At 41.4% G+C, this 17,142-nt stretch overlaps 1 protein-coding gene across 1 annotated transcript; it reads right to left on the bottom strand.

Annotated features, from left to right (window-relative positions):
- Positions 1-4,686: 4,686 nt before the first annotated feature.
- Positions 4,687-9,974, bottom strand: LOC113024530 (homeobox protein unc-4 homolog). Its single transcript, XM_026171701.2, has 3 exons — positions 9,404-9,974; positions 8,556-8,731; positions 4,687-6,273 (listed from the first exon to the last, which is right to left on the bottom strand). Exons 1-3 carry the CDS (start codon positions 9,666-9,668, stop codon positions 5,113-5,115), a joined length of 1,602 nt encoding a protein of 533 aa, XP_026027486.1. The 5' UTR covers positions 9,669-9,974; the 3' UTR covers positions 4,687-5,112.
- Between the last annotated feature and the right edge of the window lie 7,168 nt (positions 9,975-17,142).

Genomic DNA, 17,142 nt, shown 5'->3' on the forward strand with positions numbered 1-17,142 from the left:
TAAAATCTATCCCGTTGGCTCGCTGGCATTTATTACAACCACTGGGCTAATGAAACAAAGAATACGACAAAACCAAAGCTGCTCTGTGCCCATAAACGTTCATTACATCGCAACAAACACCCAGTCCTCCCTGCACCCACTGGCACCTGAAACAAGGTGGGCTTGTTGGGAGTGTTTGCGTCTCACTCAGCATCCAGATGCTCCAAAGAGGGGCGCGCAGAAACTATGGAGCGAAATTCAGCCCTCATATTTATTGACACTGGCTTTGAGACTTCATTGTTTGATGTTGCTTATGTTCAGTTCAGCATTTCACCTGTTTAGCTTACCTTTTAAAAAGTGAATGATTCTAAATTTGTAGGCGATTTCTTCTGGCATCCACAAAGGCTTGCGCCACTTAAAGACAGTACAGGCCATGCTTTATAAAGCTTAGAGACACAGTTAATGAAGTGTGCCATCTCAGCCACACTGTAGAGGCAGAAGTTAAGGTTAAAGCCTCCTGGTTAACTGTTTGAACACTTTAGAGAATTAAAACATTTAGGTCTGTTTAGGATTTGGAGGGGCGTGAAAGGAAACCCTGATGAAAAAGCAGCTTTCTGTTAAGAAATATAGAAAAGAAAAAGTTCATATTTAACCAGAGAAACACATATTTGGCCACTGAAGAGATTCGACATGTTTTAAAACTGTTTTTATTTGGTTGTAAATTATAATTGGGTTATATCTAAATGATAAAACCAATGTTAACTGTTTTCTGTTTATCCAAAGCCCACAGACAGGATAATGATTACTGAATTCTGGTCCAGGGGCTGCTGTTCATAAGTATTCAGTAGAACAATAAAATAAACATAATGATTAACCCAACTAAGATCTCCTTTAATATAAAGGATGAATAATTTATTTGAGAAAGGATTGGTGATTATATTTTTAAAAATGAGTAATTCAAAGATGATAAGTGATGTTGATTATGCTAATTTTTTGATCCCCCCCCCCCCCCCCCCCCCAAAATCTGCCACAGGGGTTACGTCATGATTGAATAGGAAAGTTGATCTTAAACCTGGAAACAGAACTCAAGCCTAGAAATCTCTAACTTTGGTCTACTCTCCATCACATCTCAGTTTCTTTCTTTGTTAATATTCACACAGCAAACTTTCTGTTATAAAGTGCTTAACTTGAGGATGACACGTGGAAAACCGTAAACCACCACACTATGAGTGCATAAAGACAAAACAAAGCAGTCTGGAATAACCCAAACCTTTGACAACATGAAACAGACCTTGAGGCCTATGACTTTTTTTCCCTTCATCATACATCTTCTACATTAAAGACTAAGAACTTGCTTGTTTACTGATATAAACCAGTTTCCTGTTAGATGGGATTCAAACATATTGGGCACCACACCAGGTTATAGTTGGTCACAGATGTTGGCTGTAGGCCCATTTAGAGCGGATCAAAGCTAATGACAAAAGCTGCTAATATAGTCCGTTCTGGAGCATGGGGACGTGATGGAGAGACAGAGAAGGGATAGGTGGAGAGGGGAGGGGAGTGTAATAGGTTCTTGAAATTACGCACATAATTAATTGCGCAAATTTGTTTCTATTAAATAAAAATAACAAGAATTGAAGAACTCAATTAGTGTTAATTAATCCTGCTCGTAAATTGAACAAGAAAAAAACGCGTGGATTGGAAGCCCCTCTCTTCTTCTCTCGCAATATTTCTGTTATTCTTTCTAACCTGAGGGTTTTTCTTCACTGGTGGAGGTTATGCAGCCATCGGACTCTCCTCTTTCCTCTCCTTTCCTAGGTGCGCGCGCGTGTGTGTGTTTTCTTGCCTCTTGAGAATTGGAAATGGGGGATGGAGACGGGGAATGTGGAAGGTGCTAAATTAGCTGGCTGATCCGCGCTCATTGCCGCATACACATCCCCCTATTACTGCGCCCCAGCGCCGCTTAATATTCCGGGCATGGCGGGCGCGTCTAGATAGCAGATTTATCAAATGGGAAAATGAATGTATGATGATCAGTTAAATTGAAAATCAGCGCCGGGGTGACAGGCCGCGCTGACACCTCGGTAATTAGAAAGAAAAATGATGGCGTCCGAATGCATAATAGAGCAAAAACAATTTACGCTATCCCCCCACGCCGTAATGATCGCGCGTTCAAATTGAAAATTTCTCCCGGTTGAAATTGAATTCATAAAGTGTGATGCATGAGCGGCACGGACACAGCGGGAGGCCCTGCCCGGTCCAGGCTCGGCTTGATCGATTGGTCGTTTGTGTCGGTGCCACCAAAACATCTCTCTCCCTCTCGCTGGCTTCCTCTCTTTTCCTCTCTCCCCGTGTTTCACCCCATACACATAGATAGATAGATAGATAGATAGATAGATAGATAGATAGATAGATAGATAGATAGATAGATAGATAGATAGATAGATAGATAGATAGATAGATAGATAGATAGATAGATAGATAGATAGATAGGGACTTTGCAAACTTTTCACAAAAAGTGGGAAATCACGCAAAAATCGACTAATACATGGGAGCTGAATGGAGGTCCATGTCTGATTCCCTGTGCCTTGTTACACTGTTACGTCTGTAAATAAAGGTTAAGATCATCACTTCCAAAATGTATTAAGGCCAGGCACTTCGAGACGCTTTGGTTCGTTTATTTGTGGCTCTCAAAGCTGCTCGTGAGGATGCACGTGTGTTGGCCTGGGTTATTGTGAACGCCTGTTTTCTACCCATAGGTTTATAGGTTTAATCTATTTTTCAGTTTATTCCTTTAATTATTTGGGAAGAGGGGAGGGGTCCAATTTTATAGTCTACCAAAGACTCATTTGTGGTTCGTTATGTCTTGCAGCACAGTTTCCACACACACACAAGGCCCTGCTGAAGGGAGATCAGACCTATATTTTCTAATTAATCGCTCTCTCGAAACTAACCGATTATAATAAAGCGGTTTCACCCGCCAAATAAAAAAAAGAAAAGAAAAGAAAAAGAGAGAGAGAGACAGAGTATAAAAGTCGGAATTTCACACAGCGCACGCGGAATGAACAATTTAATGTGATTGTTTCGGTCGAAGGGGACGTTTCCCGAGGCCTTATGGGAAAATAATGTCCTTATGAATTAAATAATAGGGTTATTACTTTCATTGATTTTAGCTGTCTGGGAATTTAGTGTTCGGCTTCGGTCTTAACCCATCCTCCTCCTCCTGCTGTTTCTTCCACTCTCGCTCCCCTCCTCGTCCTCTTGTCTAATTATTTTCCTGTAAAGCCCCCCCCTCCCCACCATCACCACCAGCTTCCTGCCGCGCAAATAGCAGAGTCACCGAGCGAAAATTATGTAAATATTATTAAAGGGACTCAGGCACGGAAATTCATTTTAGGTCGGCGCAGCAAAGTAAAGCTCCGTCCCTCGGATCCTCCTCAATTTATTTGCAAATAAAGGCGAGGTGACCGGGAGGGATCAGGGATATTTAGCCGGGCTGTCAACACGGCTCCTCTGCGCACTGCGCTCCGGAATTGATGGTTTTAATAATTGGGATTTCAGTTTCCAGGGAATTGGTGGCGTTTACACTTCATAAGCTAAACACACTCTTTTCTAAACGGGGCGCACGCCCAGTGAGCGCGAGCGGGCACACACCTGGCACATTTTTATGGAGGGGTGGCGGTGGTGGGGTCTTCTAAATATCTTTAATACGCCCATTCTTCACTTTCCTTCACTTTTTCTTTCTGCTCAGACAACAATTGGTCAAAAAAAAAAATTATTAATGCAAGCCCCGCACATCACTCGCCTCCCCTCTCTCTCCTCTCTCTCCTCTCTCCTATATCTTTATCTGTCTCCCCTCCAGGGACTCGCGGTCCTATTAGAACAAATGACGAGGGGCCCGGGCGCTTTTGTAAAAAGGAGCAGGCAGACGGGCGCGCGCCTGTCCTATTATGTGCGACACATGATCAATAGGGCGATAACGCTGCAACATCAATATAAGCGACAGAACAATGAGGGATATCATCGAACATCTATCTTAATATAGCCGACTACAAGGGCCGTCTGACAACCGCGGCAGCTCATGAAAATTCCGCCCCACGAATCTACCACCATCTCCTCCTCCTCCTCCTCGCGCTCAATAGACTATGCGCTCTCATGCACACACGGGCACACGCACGCACACATTCGCGGTGCAGCTGGCGCGGCTATTATTTTCCCATTTCAATTTGACACCCCTGCCTTTCATGCTAATTCTATTATTGTAGGAAGTTTATGTGATTCCGTATCACTAGAAATCGGTAATGTCTAATAACCCTTTGGGCTGAAAGGAGGGGGCGGCGGCGGCGGTGGGGGAAACTGCCTCGAGACCCGCGGCAGCCAGTGGGAAAATAATTACTTTCATATCAAAACTCAGCAGGAGGCGCAGGGTCCTATAGCCCGCGGCCACTAACCTCATTCCAGCTCGGCCTTTCAAATGAATAAATTTGTTAAAGCAATAAATACAAACAGCCAGACGGACTTGAGCCCCAGCTCCGGCTCACTACTCAGAGGGGGAAAAAAGGGGGGATTTATCTGCTGTAACACGACAAAACTCCAGCCGCCATGATCCGAGGTTCTGCCACACAGCAGCACTCCCCTACACCCGAATCTCACCTTCTTCCCCTCCCCTGCTCCTCCCTTTTCAATATGGCCCTGGAAAGACAGTGATTCAATTTAAACAATAACTTTATTTATCAAAATGTTTACATATAAATATCATTTTCTCGTTTTTTGTTGTTTTTTTTTTTTTACAATATCTGAGGATTTTTGTTGTGTGTAAGATGTTTATTGTAGCCTAGTTTTTGTTACAAGTTGTTCACCAAAAAAGGGAAGAAAACAAAAGAATAAAAGGAGAGAAAAAAAAGAAAGAACCTGCTTCTAAAGGTGTTTGAGGCCTGAAGCCCAAATATAAGGACAGCCACAGCTTTGAGGGGGGGCCATCTGGATTGATCACACCTTCTGATTCAAAAATAGATGAGGATTAAGTCTCCTGATTCCTGATATGTTTTAGAGCATCTCAGCAGAGCTTTGGGAATGTTTGAATAGTCTGAGCGGTGTTCCTGGTCCTTTGTTTATGTTTGCTCCTTGAAAGTGTTAGTCCATATCGACATCCTCTCCATCTGTTCCGGGTGTTTCTTGACAGTCTGTGTTTGCCTTGAGACACTCGGAGAGGTCTGGAGACGCTTGCTCCTCTCTTGCACCCTTCTCTTTTGCACACAGCTCAGCAGATTGGCAGCCATTGGTCGCCGCCTCCAATTGAACTCTGGGACTCCTCTCCTCGCCGCTGTCGCTGGACTGCGTGGAGCTCAGCCTGACCCGAGCTGTCTGAGTTGAACTGTTTGGTGGAGAAGAAACGGGGAATCTTCCATCCCCGCAGTCACCACCACAGTCCTCCACGTCGGCTCCATCCGCTCTGCTGCTAACGTGATTGTGGTGATGCTGCGTGTCGTGCTGTATATGATCCGAATTCAGCGGCTTGGTGATGCTGCCAAAGCTGCAGAGGTCAGAGGAAGCGGGGCTCCCTTCACTTGGCACACACCTCTGTCCCAGGCTGAGCCTGTTAATGCTGTCCTGACATGGTGTGGCCTTCAGGGCCGCTTGGGGCACTAGAAAACCCAAAGGCTGATGGGTAACTGGGTAAAGCAAGAAGTGACCTTTTCCCACCAGTGTCCTCTGATTAGGCAGCGAGGGGAAGTCCAGCTGAGATTTCCGTCGAGGCATGGTGTCAGAGAGGAGGCTCTCCACACTGAAAGGGTTTCGTTTCTGCAGGGCGGAGGACCTTGGGCCTCCAGGGCTGGAGCTGTGCGTGCTGCCTGGTGAAACCTGCTCCGAGTCTGCTGTTGTTCTTTGGTTTTGGTGGTTTTGTAGTTGGCTGAAGTCGTGCCGCGTTTGGTCACAGCTGGATTCAGTTTGGTGTCCTCCCGTACTCTTCGATGCTGGCAGTTCTATATGAAGAGTAAGGTTAGAAGACTGCTGCTCGCTGTCAGTGAACTGGGAGACCCCGCTGTCGCTCTCTGAACCGCCGGGTGTGTGGAAGCTGTCACCTGCGAGGAGTTTATTCTGGGACTTAAGCAGCTTCCTCTCCTGTTTCCTCTTCTTCTTCTCCTCCCGCTCGCGCTCCCTTCGTGCTATCTCCTCCGGGTCCATGGGCTCGCCGCTGCAGGTGGTCGGGTGGGAGTTGTGAGCAGGTCGGCCCGGCCCTTTCTTTGTGTTCTCCTTTTTTCTCCATTTAGCGCGTCGGTTTTGGAACCAAACCTATGCACATGTACACACAAATATACACATGAAAATACATGCACAGGTGGAACACTAGCACACAAGGTGGATTTTGCAGGAGAATGGTCTTTTTTTCACAACAACATATAACAAAAAGGACTTTTAAGAAAATGTCATTTTATACATCCTGTTGCTTTGGTGAATTTTGACAGAATTAAACTGAATTTTGTTTTAATAGTTTATCAAATATTAAAGGTTTTTTTTAGGCGAATCTCCCAAAAATGCTGAGAGGATTTGCTCCTTTTCCCTTATAATTTTTTTTACCTGCTGTTGTTACAGAAATACTCATCCAAGACTCAATTTGCATTTTTATCAATTTGCTAACATATGACAGCCTATCAGAAAATAAATACAATCCACGTATCTGTTAAATAACAATGTAAATAGTGAATTACAGAATATCTTAAATTAACATGGACACCTCTAATCAAAAATATCTTCTGAATTCAGAAAGATTCCCTTTCTAACAAGCATCGGAGGAAAAAAAGAATAAACTCTGTATTAATTTTTAAGGATTCATATTTTTCTTCTTTTTTTAATTATCCCAGCCATAAAAACCATTACATGACTTCACTGAGTGGGGCTGCATTAGACAAAAGGTTTTTTAAATAGAGTGTCTGACAGCCTTATGGCAACAGCAGACCTCTCGTCTGCCAGGATAAACTGATAAAGCAGTGTCTGACCAGAAGCTAAGCACAAAACCAAAAACTGCCTGTAAATCCACCCAAATCCCACAAAGCCTCGAAACAAGTGAAATCACTGCTTTCGTTCTCCGTGTTTCTTTGTTTACTGCAGCTTTACACATGTGCGCAGCACATTAGGTTAATAGGTCACAGCGGTGGAACCTGCAGATGCGCAGATGTGCAGGTGTTAATTACGAACGAGCGTGTGTGATGAGCACCTCCGTCGATTACATTTGACTGCACACTGGCTAAAATCGGCCATATCCCGTCCGCTTCTGTGGGTCGGAGGGACTGTGGCACTTGCACGGCAATCCCTGGCTCTCCTCCCTTCGCAGCGAGCCAAGAAAGGGAGCCTCCCCCGCCCAGGAGCGCTCCACGCCCGGCCTCTGGGCGCGCTCGTGCCCGCGTGTTCGGCACTGATAAGGTCTGGAGTGGTAAAAAGATCCGAGAATATTGCATAATAAGGAGGCGAGACCAGCATCGCGCGCGACAAAGGCGCTTCTTATGAATTGTTAATGTTGGTTATATCTTTCCCCCGCAAACCTGCTGATAAAGGAGCGTTAAGAAGCTTGAGGGAACAATAATCTGCGGTTTAGGAGCGAAATCCCCAAAACAACATCAACGGAGAGCTGTGCTTCGTTGCCGCTTTCACTCATACAGCCATGTGAGAGCTATACATGGCAAATATACATGAACAGCCTCTACGGTAAATTATACAGAATATTATTTTAAAACGAACACAGCGAATTAATTACAAGCAACAAACTAGATCACGTATTAAGTTATTATTATTATTGTTGCTGTTATTATAATTAAGTCAAATTAAACCACCAATTTAACAAGTGATGATCCAGATCCTCAAAAAATAAACATTTACCTTAAAGTATTTTTTTATTATATGAATGTTGTTAATAAGGTTTTATTATTGTTATTATTATTGTTATTATTATGATCAGATATACTATAAAATTAATCGTTTTATTAATAGCTCACCAGTATTCATTACTGTTGCATTTAATAGTACTACTACTAATAATAATAGCCTAAAAGTTTTAATAAAAATGCAATAACTCAGCTTTTAAATATATATAGTTAAACTAAAATCTAATAACTGTAAATTGTTTACAAACTGACATGAGACTCTTTGTATAATAATAATAATAATAATAATAATAATAATAATAATAATAATAATAATAATAATAATAATAGCTTGGGTGTTAAAACAAAAAATGAAAGGCGAAGGAAGAATTCTATTAACTATATCCCCCCTTGGTTTGCTCAGTAAATAGCCATGTTTTTTATTAACCCATAAATCAATAGGTTGCCTACATGCATAATTCAAAGGAGACTCTTTATTGACGCTTTGATAACTGGCAAACAGCTACCTGAATATTGGCCAGGCTAAGCCTCCACGGACCATGACAAAACTATATTGTTGTAGAGAAAATTCAGAGAAGCAGCAAAATAAATCTGGTGTCTGGTGTTGGGCTACGTCCATCTCGAGGGTAGAAAAAAGAAATAAAAATGCTCCTGAGTGTGCCCAAATCTTGTGTCTAATTTGCTGTGTGCCTTTACCTGAACCCGTGACTCCACGAGGTCAAGCCTGAGCGCGAGCGCCTCCCGCATGAACACATCCGGATAGTGACTCTCGTTGAAAGCCTTCTCGAGCTCCTCCAGCTGCCATCCGGTGAAATTCGTCCTCGTGCGCCTCCGTTTACAACCGGGACTGTCCTTATCCGGGTCCCCAGAATCTGAAGACGTGTAAGTATGTGTGTGCATGTGTGTGTTTAAGTGTGTAGAAGTGTGTGTATGTGAGCGCACGTGTGAGTGAGGGAGAGAGAGAGAGAGAGAGACGTTCATGCTACGAGGTTCAAGTTAGCTTGTACATTTAAACCAGTTTGTTGTAAAACTGACAACTATCACTTTTCTTTTTGCTGTTCGACATAAACCACGTCCCGATAAATACACAAATAATTAATGCTTGATTTTATTTGATATAAGAGACAATTTTCTGTTCATTAGGCCTTCAACGTTTAATTTTGGCCAAATGAATTAGCACCCTGCAATGACAAGTTTTTATCTTAGCCTCTTCTGTAGCCTTTACCGCAAATTTACTAAAACTCTGTTTCGTCTTCTTCTTCTCCTTCTTCTTTAAAAAAAAACAAAAAAACAAAACAACCTAGGTTAAAAACTTTTAAAGACTATGTTTGTTCTGTAGGCTGATTTTCCTGTAAAACCTCGCCCCCAGAATCATAAAAAGTGGCATATTTCCACTAAAAATGTTTCAATGTAGCGAGAAAAGCCCAGGAAACTTTGGTTTACCCCACTTCCTAGTACAGTACACTGTTTTCATGCACCTCTGTGTGCCTCATAAGGCAGTAAAAAAAATAATTAAAAAAACAAAAAACAATAGCCCAGCCTACCTGAGAGTTTGAACTGCTGACTGTCGGAGGAGAGCAGCGAGTTAGAGCTGACCACCGAGGCCGAGCAGGAGCCGTTAAGTAATCCGTCTATAGAGAAGGGCACGGCGGCCGCGGACTGCAGCTGGTGTCCGCTCGCCAGCTCGTAGACGTGCTGGTGATGGTGGTGGTGGTGGTGATGGGGGCCGAGCGCGTACGGGAAACCCACCAACCCGCCCAAGGAGCCTCCGAACTGGGCGTGAGGATGCTCGAGTACACGGCTGTCCATGCTCGCCCGGGCTGCGGCGGGGCCGAAGTGAAGATGCAGAGGGAGGCAGTGTGGCTGAACATGCAGTCAAAACAAAAAGTCGGGCAGAGGAGGAAGAAGCGGCGAAGAGGAACCGGAGGAGGAGATACGAAGGCGGAGGTGGGGAGGGGGGGAGAGAAGGGATCCCAGGCAGACAGCCGTCTCCCACGGCCACGGTGCGGTCTGTAGTGAAACGGCGGAGACCAGGCTAGGGGAGGTATTTCACGTTTACGGTCCAGCCGATATGTCAACCCTGCTCCCTCTCTCCGCGAGCCAGCTCATTAGGACTCCTCCATCTGCTCGCGGGACCAATAAGAAACGTTAATCGCCACGTGACGTCAGAGACGCGGTTAATGGAGTAGGCTAAAGGAAGCAAAGCAAAAAGGGAGGAGAAAGAGAGAGACAGCGAGAGAGAGAGAGAGCTTTCCCCCCTTTCAGATCGATCGCTAATTACACCTGGCACGGTCCTTTAATTCAGCCCTGTCAAAACAATGAGGACGAGGCTAAGCTGCCGTGTGGAAATAGCTAACTGATTGAAAGAGCAACTCCATGAAATCCCCAGGAATAAACCTTGCATTTTTTTTCTAGAAATAAACATTTTTTTTAATTTGAACTTTTAACGCAATAACCATGCTCCCTCTTTCCCCTCACTCTCACTTCAATTGCGCGATCGTGCATGTGTGCGCGCTCCCGTATGGTGTGTAAGTGTCGTTTACGGGGCATTCGGGTGCAGATTGATCCAATAACAGCGCCTTTATTATCAGCCTCCCCGCCTTTTCCTGAGCTGTCACATTGCATTTTAAAGTACAAGCCTCTCTCCATCTCTGTAACCCCCCCCCCCACACACACACACACACACACACACACACCACACACACCACACACACATACACACATCACCGAGCCATCCATGACCGAGGTGTTGGTCGACTATTCATTATTTCGATTTTTTACCTCACAGCTTACACTCGTGTTTAGCTGTAAAGTGGATTGTAGCCTACACGACGTGATGTTTCCAAGAATCCAATACAGTAAGTAGTCTCCGTTCAGCCTTAACTGAGCGTGCTAGGATAAAATGCTTTTCTGAGTTAGGCCATGAAGCTTTATTAGCTTTTCTGGAGATTTTTCTTTCTTTCTTTCTTTTTTAAATGATATCACATGACATTCACCTGATGATAGGTGTTTGTCCAGCAGTGAGACTTAGTCCACAGATGTTCACGTAGGTAATCAATAATTCCTGTAGTCTTCAAAGCTAATTTTTAAAGTTTGCTTGTCATTCTTGAAATGGTGACTAGTGAAATTTTACCTCACCATCTAGTTGTTCTGGAGCTTCCTACCGTATCACATGGAATTAAGTAAACTTCAGCTCTTGGATAATGTGAGATGATCAAAACCCATAAAATTTCAGTGAATTTTGAGAGAAGGGATCCCAGGCAGACAGCCTGGGTTGTTTTTTTCTTTTCAGAAATGAACTTCTTATGGCTATTGTTGAAAAATAAACAATATATAGAACTTTAAATGCAAAAGGTATTCCAGCATTTTGTTCTCTAAAGGAAAAGTAATACTTACACCAATATATTAAAAAAAAGTAGACCTCTCTGATGTAAGTTAAAGTTACACTGTAGGTTTTTTTTTAAGTTAAACTTTATTACATTGTATGAAAGAGTATCTACTGAAGATCTGTCCTGTCTTTCTCCAGTCATCATCAAACATTGATGGCAAATAGCTGCCCCTCCCTGAGCTTTAAGCCTGTTAAAAGGGAGTTTTCCTGCCCACTGTCGCCAGATGCTTGCTCATAGGGGGGTTGCTGGGGTTTTCTCTGTATTACTGTAGGGTCTATACTTTTCAATTTAAAGCACCTTGAGGTAACTGTTATATTTTGGTGCCATATAAATAAAATGTAATTTCATAAACTGTTTTAATACTGCTCAAATATGGAAAAGTTCTACATTTTTAAATTCTACTCAAGTAAAAGCAAAAAGAGGAATGTTTAGCTCCATTTACATTTGCTGTAATTTTTCAACGACTGACAAATATGTTGATTTGAACAGCACCTGTAAAAACAGATCCCCTCTGTACTTACCACAAAATTGTATATAACTGTAGGTCAGTTAATGTAAGATTTAATTTATTATTTTACACTCTGGCTTATTCTAAGTCCTGAGCTGTGTGTGCTTTCATATTTCATGTCTTATATATTCCTAATTTGAGAACAGGCTTACTAATTATATCAACAATGTTCATATGGATAGACGTCATGTGTCTATGTTTAAAGGAAATAAACTACATTGTAGACACAAAGCCTCTGGCATAGTGGCTAACATACAGCAATAGAAAAACACAAACAGTAGGTTTAGTTGGCCCTGACTGTTAATTTGGCCATTATATTTGGTCAACTAAACTTTAAAAAACCATGCAACAACCAGTACTCTGTGTAGCTTCTTCGTCAGAACAGACATCAGAATTTTTCTGACTCTAATAAAGAAATGCTGTTTGTAATAAAAAGGGAGGAAAAGAGTAAGCAAGGTTTACTAAAAGAGTCTTTATGTTTAAGTAATTCATGCTGATGGGTCCAAATGTTCAGATCATCGCCCTGACAGATGTTTTTTTTCACAGACAGGTGGACAGACATTTCTGAACTCTCAGGAAGATTTTTTTTAAAAAACATTTACTTAGAAATCTGATAATCTGGTAGAAAATGCTGCTGCTCTTCCATTTAGTGTGTGCGCTCATGTTAAGAAAAATGCTGCCGAAAAGAACATTTAAAGTATTGTTTTTTAGTTTTGACAGATACAGCAAACAATTTTAATATCAAAGCATGACATTTCACTTTGTTTAAAGGGTTACTGACTTGAACAGTCCTAATTTACAGTCCTTGTTGAATCAGCCCATCATATTGCTTGACACACAATAACCCACAACCCATCTTCTTTATTTATTTATTATTTACATAACTTCCCAGCCCAGCAGCAACCCCAAAATGGAAAGTGGAAAAAAACGTAAAACGATTGATAACCCTCCTTTGAAACTGCTTGGGACAAGGCAGCCAGTTTCAAAATACTTGGCAGGTGACTGGCTGAATCCATCTGTCTATTATCATTCAACTCAGGCTAATGAGCACAACCAAATAATCTAATTAGTGGAAGTTTGTAATAGACACACCCTAAAAGAAATGGAACCAAGCAAAAAAGACAGCATTAAACTAAAGCGTTGTTAGGAACATAAATTGTTGGACAAAGAGACATTGTTTTTCTCCCTCTGTACACCATCACAGTCAATTTAAGCTCAAACAATCAATATGTGATTGAAGTGCAGACCATAATTTAAGTTTAACAACATTTTGCCATTAATTGGTTCAGAACTACAGCCATTTGTGCACACAGTCCATCAATTTCAGATGCTCAAAAGTAATTGGACAAACTAAGATCATTTTAAATGTAAGGATTATTTTTAATATTTGCATGACAATCCTTTGCAGTCAATGACTGCCTGAAGTTTGGAACCAACAACCATCACCAAATGCTGTGAGGTGCTCGGCCTTTACTGCAGCCACTTTCAGTTGCTGCCCACTTGTGGGTCTCTCTGCCTTCAAGTTTGTATCAAAAAAAAAATTCAAAACATGATATATTGGGTTGTGGCTAACTTGGCTGTTGAGAGACTGTTCGGTTATTTTTCCAGTATGCTGTTGGTCATTATGCATTTTTACTGTAAAGCACTGTCCAATCAGTTTTGCTGTTTTTAGCTGAATCTGAGCAGATGTATAGCCCTGTATACATCACAGTTCATCCTGCTACTTCTGTGAGCAGTCACATCATCAATAAACACTAGTGACCTGCTTATACTGGCAGCCATACATGACCATACCATAACATCGTCTCCACCATGTGTGACAGATAATGTGTCCCATCTGGCCTTCGTGTTCTTGAGTAAAATGGGCAGTTTGTACCTTGTTGTAAACTGTATTTTCATTTATTAAGGCATCCCGTTACTGTAAACCTTGACAGTGATACGCTCACCCCCTCCTTGACTTGGTTAGATTGTGTTTGTTTTTTGTTGTTTTTGTTAACCATGGAAATAATTCTGTCATCATGTACTCAGTTGCCTTCTGTGATTTTTTGTTGCTGAGCTGGCCAGTGCATTAATTAGTTTTAACAACGGACCAGATTGCTGATTTGACCAAACCTAAAGTTTTTGCTGTCCCTCTGGCAGGTTTATTTTGTTTTTGTATTTTTCAGCCTAACCCTCATTTGCACTGGCATCTATTTGGACCTTTAAAATTCTAGTGAAAAGATTCAAAATGCAAATGCAACACTTATCAGTCAACTATCCAGTTGAGCTCATTTCGAGCCCCTGGAAATGGGAAACTGTGTACAAAAATGGCTGTAATACCTAAACAAATTAAAATCTTCTGTGGTAAAGAGGTAAAGCTAACCGAAACATATCTTTGTCCAGTAAATGATAGAGCTAACTGTAAATGCCTGAAATGAGAATGTGCTGTTATGTAACACAATTCTAGTGATATGTGTTTTATCAGTGGCATATTGGAAAATTGATAAGGTCAATTTAAATATCCATACATTATTAAGCTAGATTTTACATATATTGTCTTCTTTTTTGTATTTTCATTGTGCCTTCCTTTTTTATTTTTGGAAATTGGTGACTCTTTACTTTTTGGTCAAAACCACAACAAGAATAAGCGCATAACTTGAAGTGTGGTACAATGAATTATGAGGTCATTTTGTAAGAATCCAGCATCCTTGTGATGCAATTGATTAAAATAGGAAGTATGCACATGTTTTGAGAACAGACTCTTGTCAGACTTCAGGATCATGTTTGTGGTTTCATGCTAACATGCTTAAATGTTTAGCACAGCAAACGTTGCTCCATGCTGGATCATCTTCACTTGCCATATTAGTAGTACAAACTAAACCTTGGGATGTGGGAATGGCATTCATTTTGTTGAAATTAGATAAAAAACATAGCAAAATAATAGAAATATGACTAATGGAGAGAACAGTAAGTAAGATGTTCAAAGATGCAAAAATTGACCTGTGGGATGACATGAATTTCATGGTAATCCACCCATTAATTTTCAAGATGTTTCAAATCATCACAGCTCTAAGCAGGAAAAAAATTGATATATATATATATATATCACATTGCAGATGTTGATATATATATATATATATATATATATATATATATATATATATATATATATATATATATATATATATAGATAGATAGATAGATAGATAGATAGATAGATAGATCTCCAACGCCCTTAAATTGACAAAGTGAGGCTCAATCGTTTTTACACCCAACTTGCATCTTTTTTCCATTTATTTACTGGAAGCAAGATATAGCCTTTTCCAGTGACCAGCAACACCATTTCAATAGCAACCAAACAGACTGAAGCAGTCTCTGGTGTCTCAGGTTAAGAAAAAAAGAGGCAAGATGACTGCAATTAAAATTTCAAGTTATCCCATCAAGTTAAGGGTCTAGCCAAATGCGAGGGGAAATGGTGCTCAAATTGATGTGTGCGTTGGAAAATGGGAAATGAAAGGTGTTGAAATTTACAATCATAGCACAGGCCAGGAGCAACTGGGTGTCCAGGTGGACATCTTCGAGGAAGTGATGGAGGGAGAGGGAGAGCAAGATTATACATATAAATTGTAAACGGTGTCGCAGGGGCCAAATCTTGCCCACGGCGGTGACTGCTTCATTTTGTGTTAAATTTCTTGACAGAAAGCCACCCGCGTGCTGGTGAATACTGAATGGTAATCAGAGCTGGTTGAATAAGTGGCTCCCCCTCCCGCTTCCATTACTGTGAATTAATTCGACTTTATTTATCCAATTTCTGGAGCTGACAGAATGTTAATTTGAGTTGAGATTTCTCTCTGCTGTTCTGCCTGTGACCCGTAGCCCTGGGATTGGCGTGTTGTAATAACCTGAATCTTTCACCAGAAGCTCCGATAATTGTTACCTTATTAGCATGTAAATTGTTTAATTAATATTATTATGAAGAACCATATAATCCCTCCGTTACTTGACCCCGAGTCCACACACGAGCAGGCTTTCTGCATTTCAATGTCTAGGTTTTAAATGGACTCTTTAATGTTGGCTGGTCGTCGGGCTCTTATAAACCCCTCTTTCCTCAATCTTAGTGCAACTTTGAACAGCTTGAGAGGCCCTTTTCATCTCCCTCACTTCTCTATCTCTTGCTTTTGCTCTATTTCCTTTTTATTTCTGTGCTGTTCTTTCTGATATGTATTTATTTTCCTGCTGCCATTTTTGAACATCAAAATCCAATGCCTTCTTGTCATTTGCTTATAAAAGGTTTTTTTTTTCTGAAAGCTTCCCCTCCCCATCCAAACCCTCCCCTGTTCTTTCCCAGTGGCTGTGTGAGCCAAACACATGCAGTGCTCGATGAAAAGCAGCCCTTGACATGAGGTCCTCAGAGACTGCAGCATTTAAATTCCCTTTTCTTCCCTCCTCCTCCTCTTTTTGCTGGGCACGAGTGACATTGTCAGATGCTAGCTTTAATTAACTTGATAATAAGATGGGCAACTCACATGCAGGCCAGGGTTCGGCTTGCCTTGCCTCTAGCCCTCCTCCCTTCTCTCATCTCTCTTTGCAGGCCACGCCACTAAATCTACACTTACGCAAGGAAAAGCCTATGAAAAAAGTGACAAAAATATTTTTGATTTGATTTCAAAATACACTTCAGCCTCGGGACTGTTAGAGGGAATTCCCCCTCCTGAAATCAGATGTTTTCTGGATAAACTACAATTAAATCCACGGCCACGTTACTACTGTCCAACCATCATAACATACAACATCAAGCTGAGTGTATTTATTATGGTACAAGGTATCAGCATTATCAACTTAAGACAAATATATATTTGCCCTAAAATCCTCAAACAGATGACATTTAATGACATAAAATGAGATCAGTTTTGTGGAAAAAGTACCTCGGGATGGTTATTTGGTGTAAAAATGTACCAAATCTACCAAACAAATGTGGCACTACCTCCTGTGGTAACCCCCTTAAAACTAAGGTAGCAGCAGAAAGAAGCTGCTTTTTAAAGAACCTCATGTTTGAGTAAAAATTCTGTAAATTTTCCAGTCTGTTGATAGTAATTGCTAAAAATGAAACTTCCAAATAAATAAATAAATCCTAAAACTGAAGTACATGCATCTATAAATTTGCCAGTGAACATAAGGATAATTAAAAGGCCTGGCGGAAAAGCACATCCTGAACACAACAATTGATTCAAGTTATTTGGAGACAGTGTAGGTACGTTTGGTGTCGACCACACCAGACCCTTTCAGGATAGCATGAAGCCACGTGACAAGTGGAGCCAAAAAAGGACCTTTTAGTATAGTATATTGTATATACTTTACTAAACAAACTAGGAAATCCATTTTATGGACAACACATGCAATAAAAGTC

Source organism: Astatotilapia calliptera, chromosome 6, assembly GCF_964374335.1.
Source record: "Astatotilapia calliptera chromosome 6, fAstCal68.1, whole genome shotgun sequence".
NCBI classification, from domain to species: domain Eukaryota; kingdom Metazoa; phylum Chordata; class Actinopteri; order Cichliformes; family Cichlidae; genus Astatotilapia; species Astatotilapia calliptera.

What these genes read in the sequence shown, in the direction of transcription:
- LOC113024530 (XM_026171701.2), bottom strand. Translation starts at nt 9,668, where the DNA reads ATGGACAGCCGTGTACTCGAGCATCCTCACGCCCAGTTCGGAGGCTCC. An exon ending in TCAGCAGTTCAAACTCTCAG is followed by an intron (nt 8,732 to 9,403) that starts GTAGGCTGGGCT and finishes ACACGTCTTCAG; the next exon opens with ATTCTGGGGACCCGGATAAG. An exon ending in TCGTGGAGTCACGGGTTCAG is followed by an intron (nt 6,274 to 8,555) that starts GTAAAGGCACAC and finishes ACATGTGCATAG; the next exon opens with GTTTGGTTCCAAAACCGACG.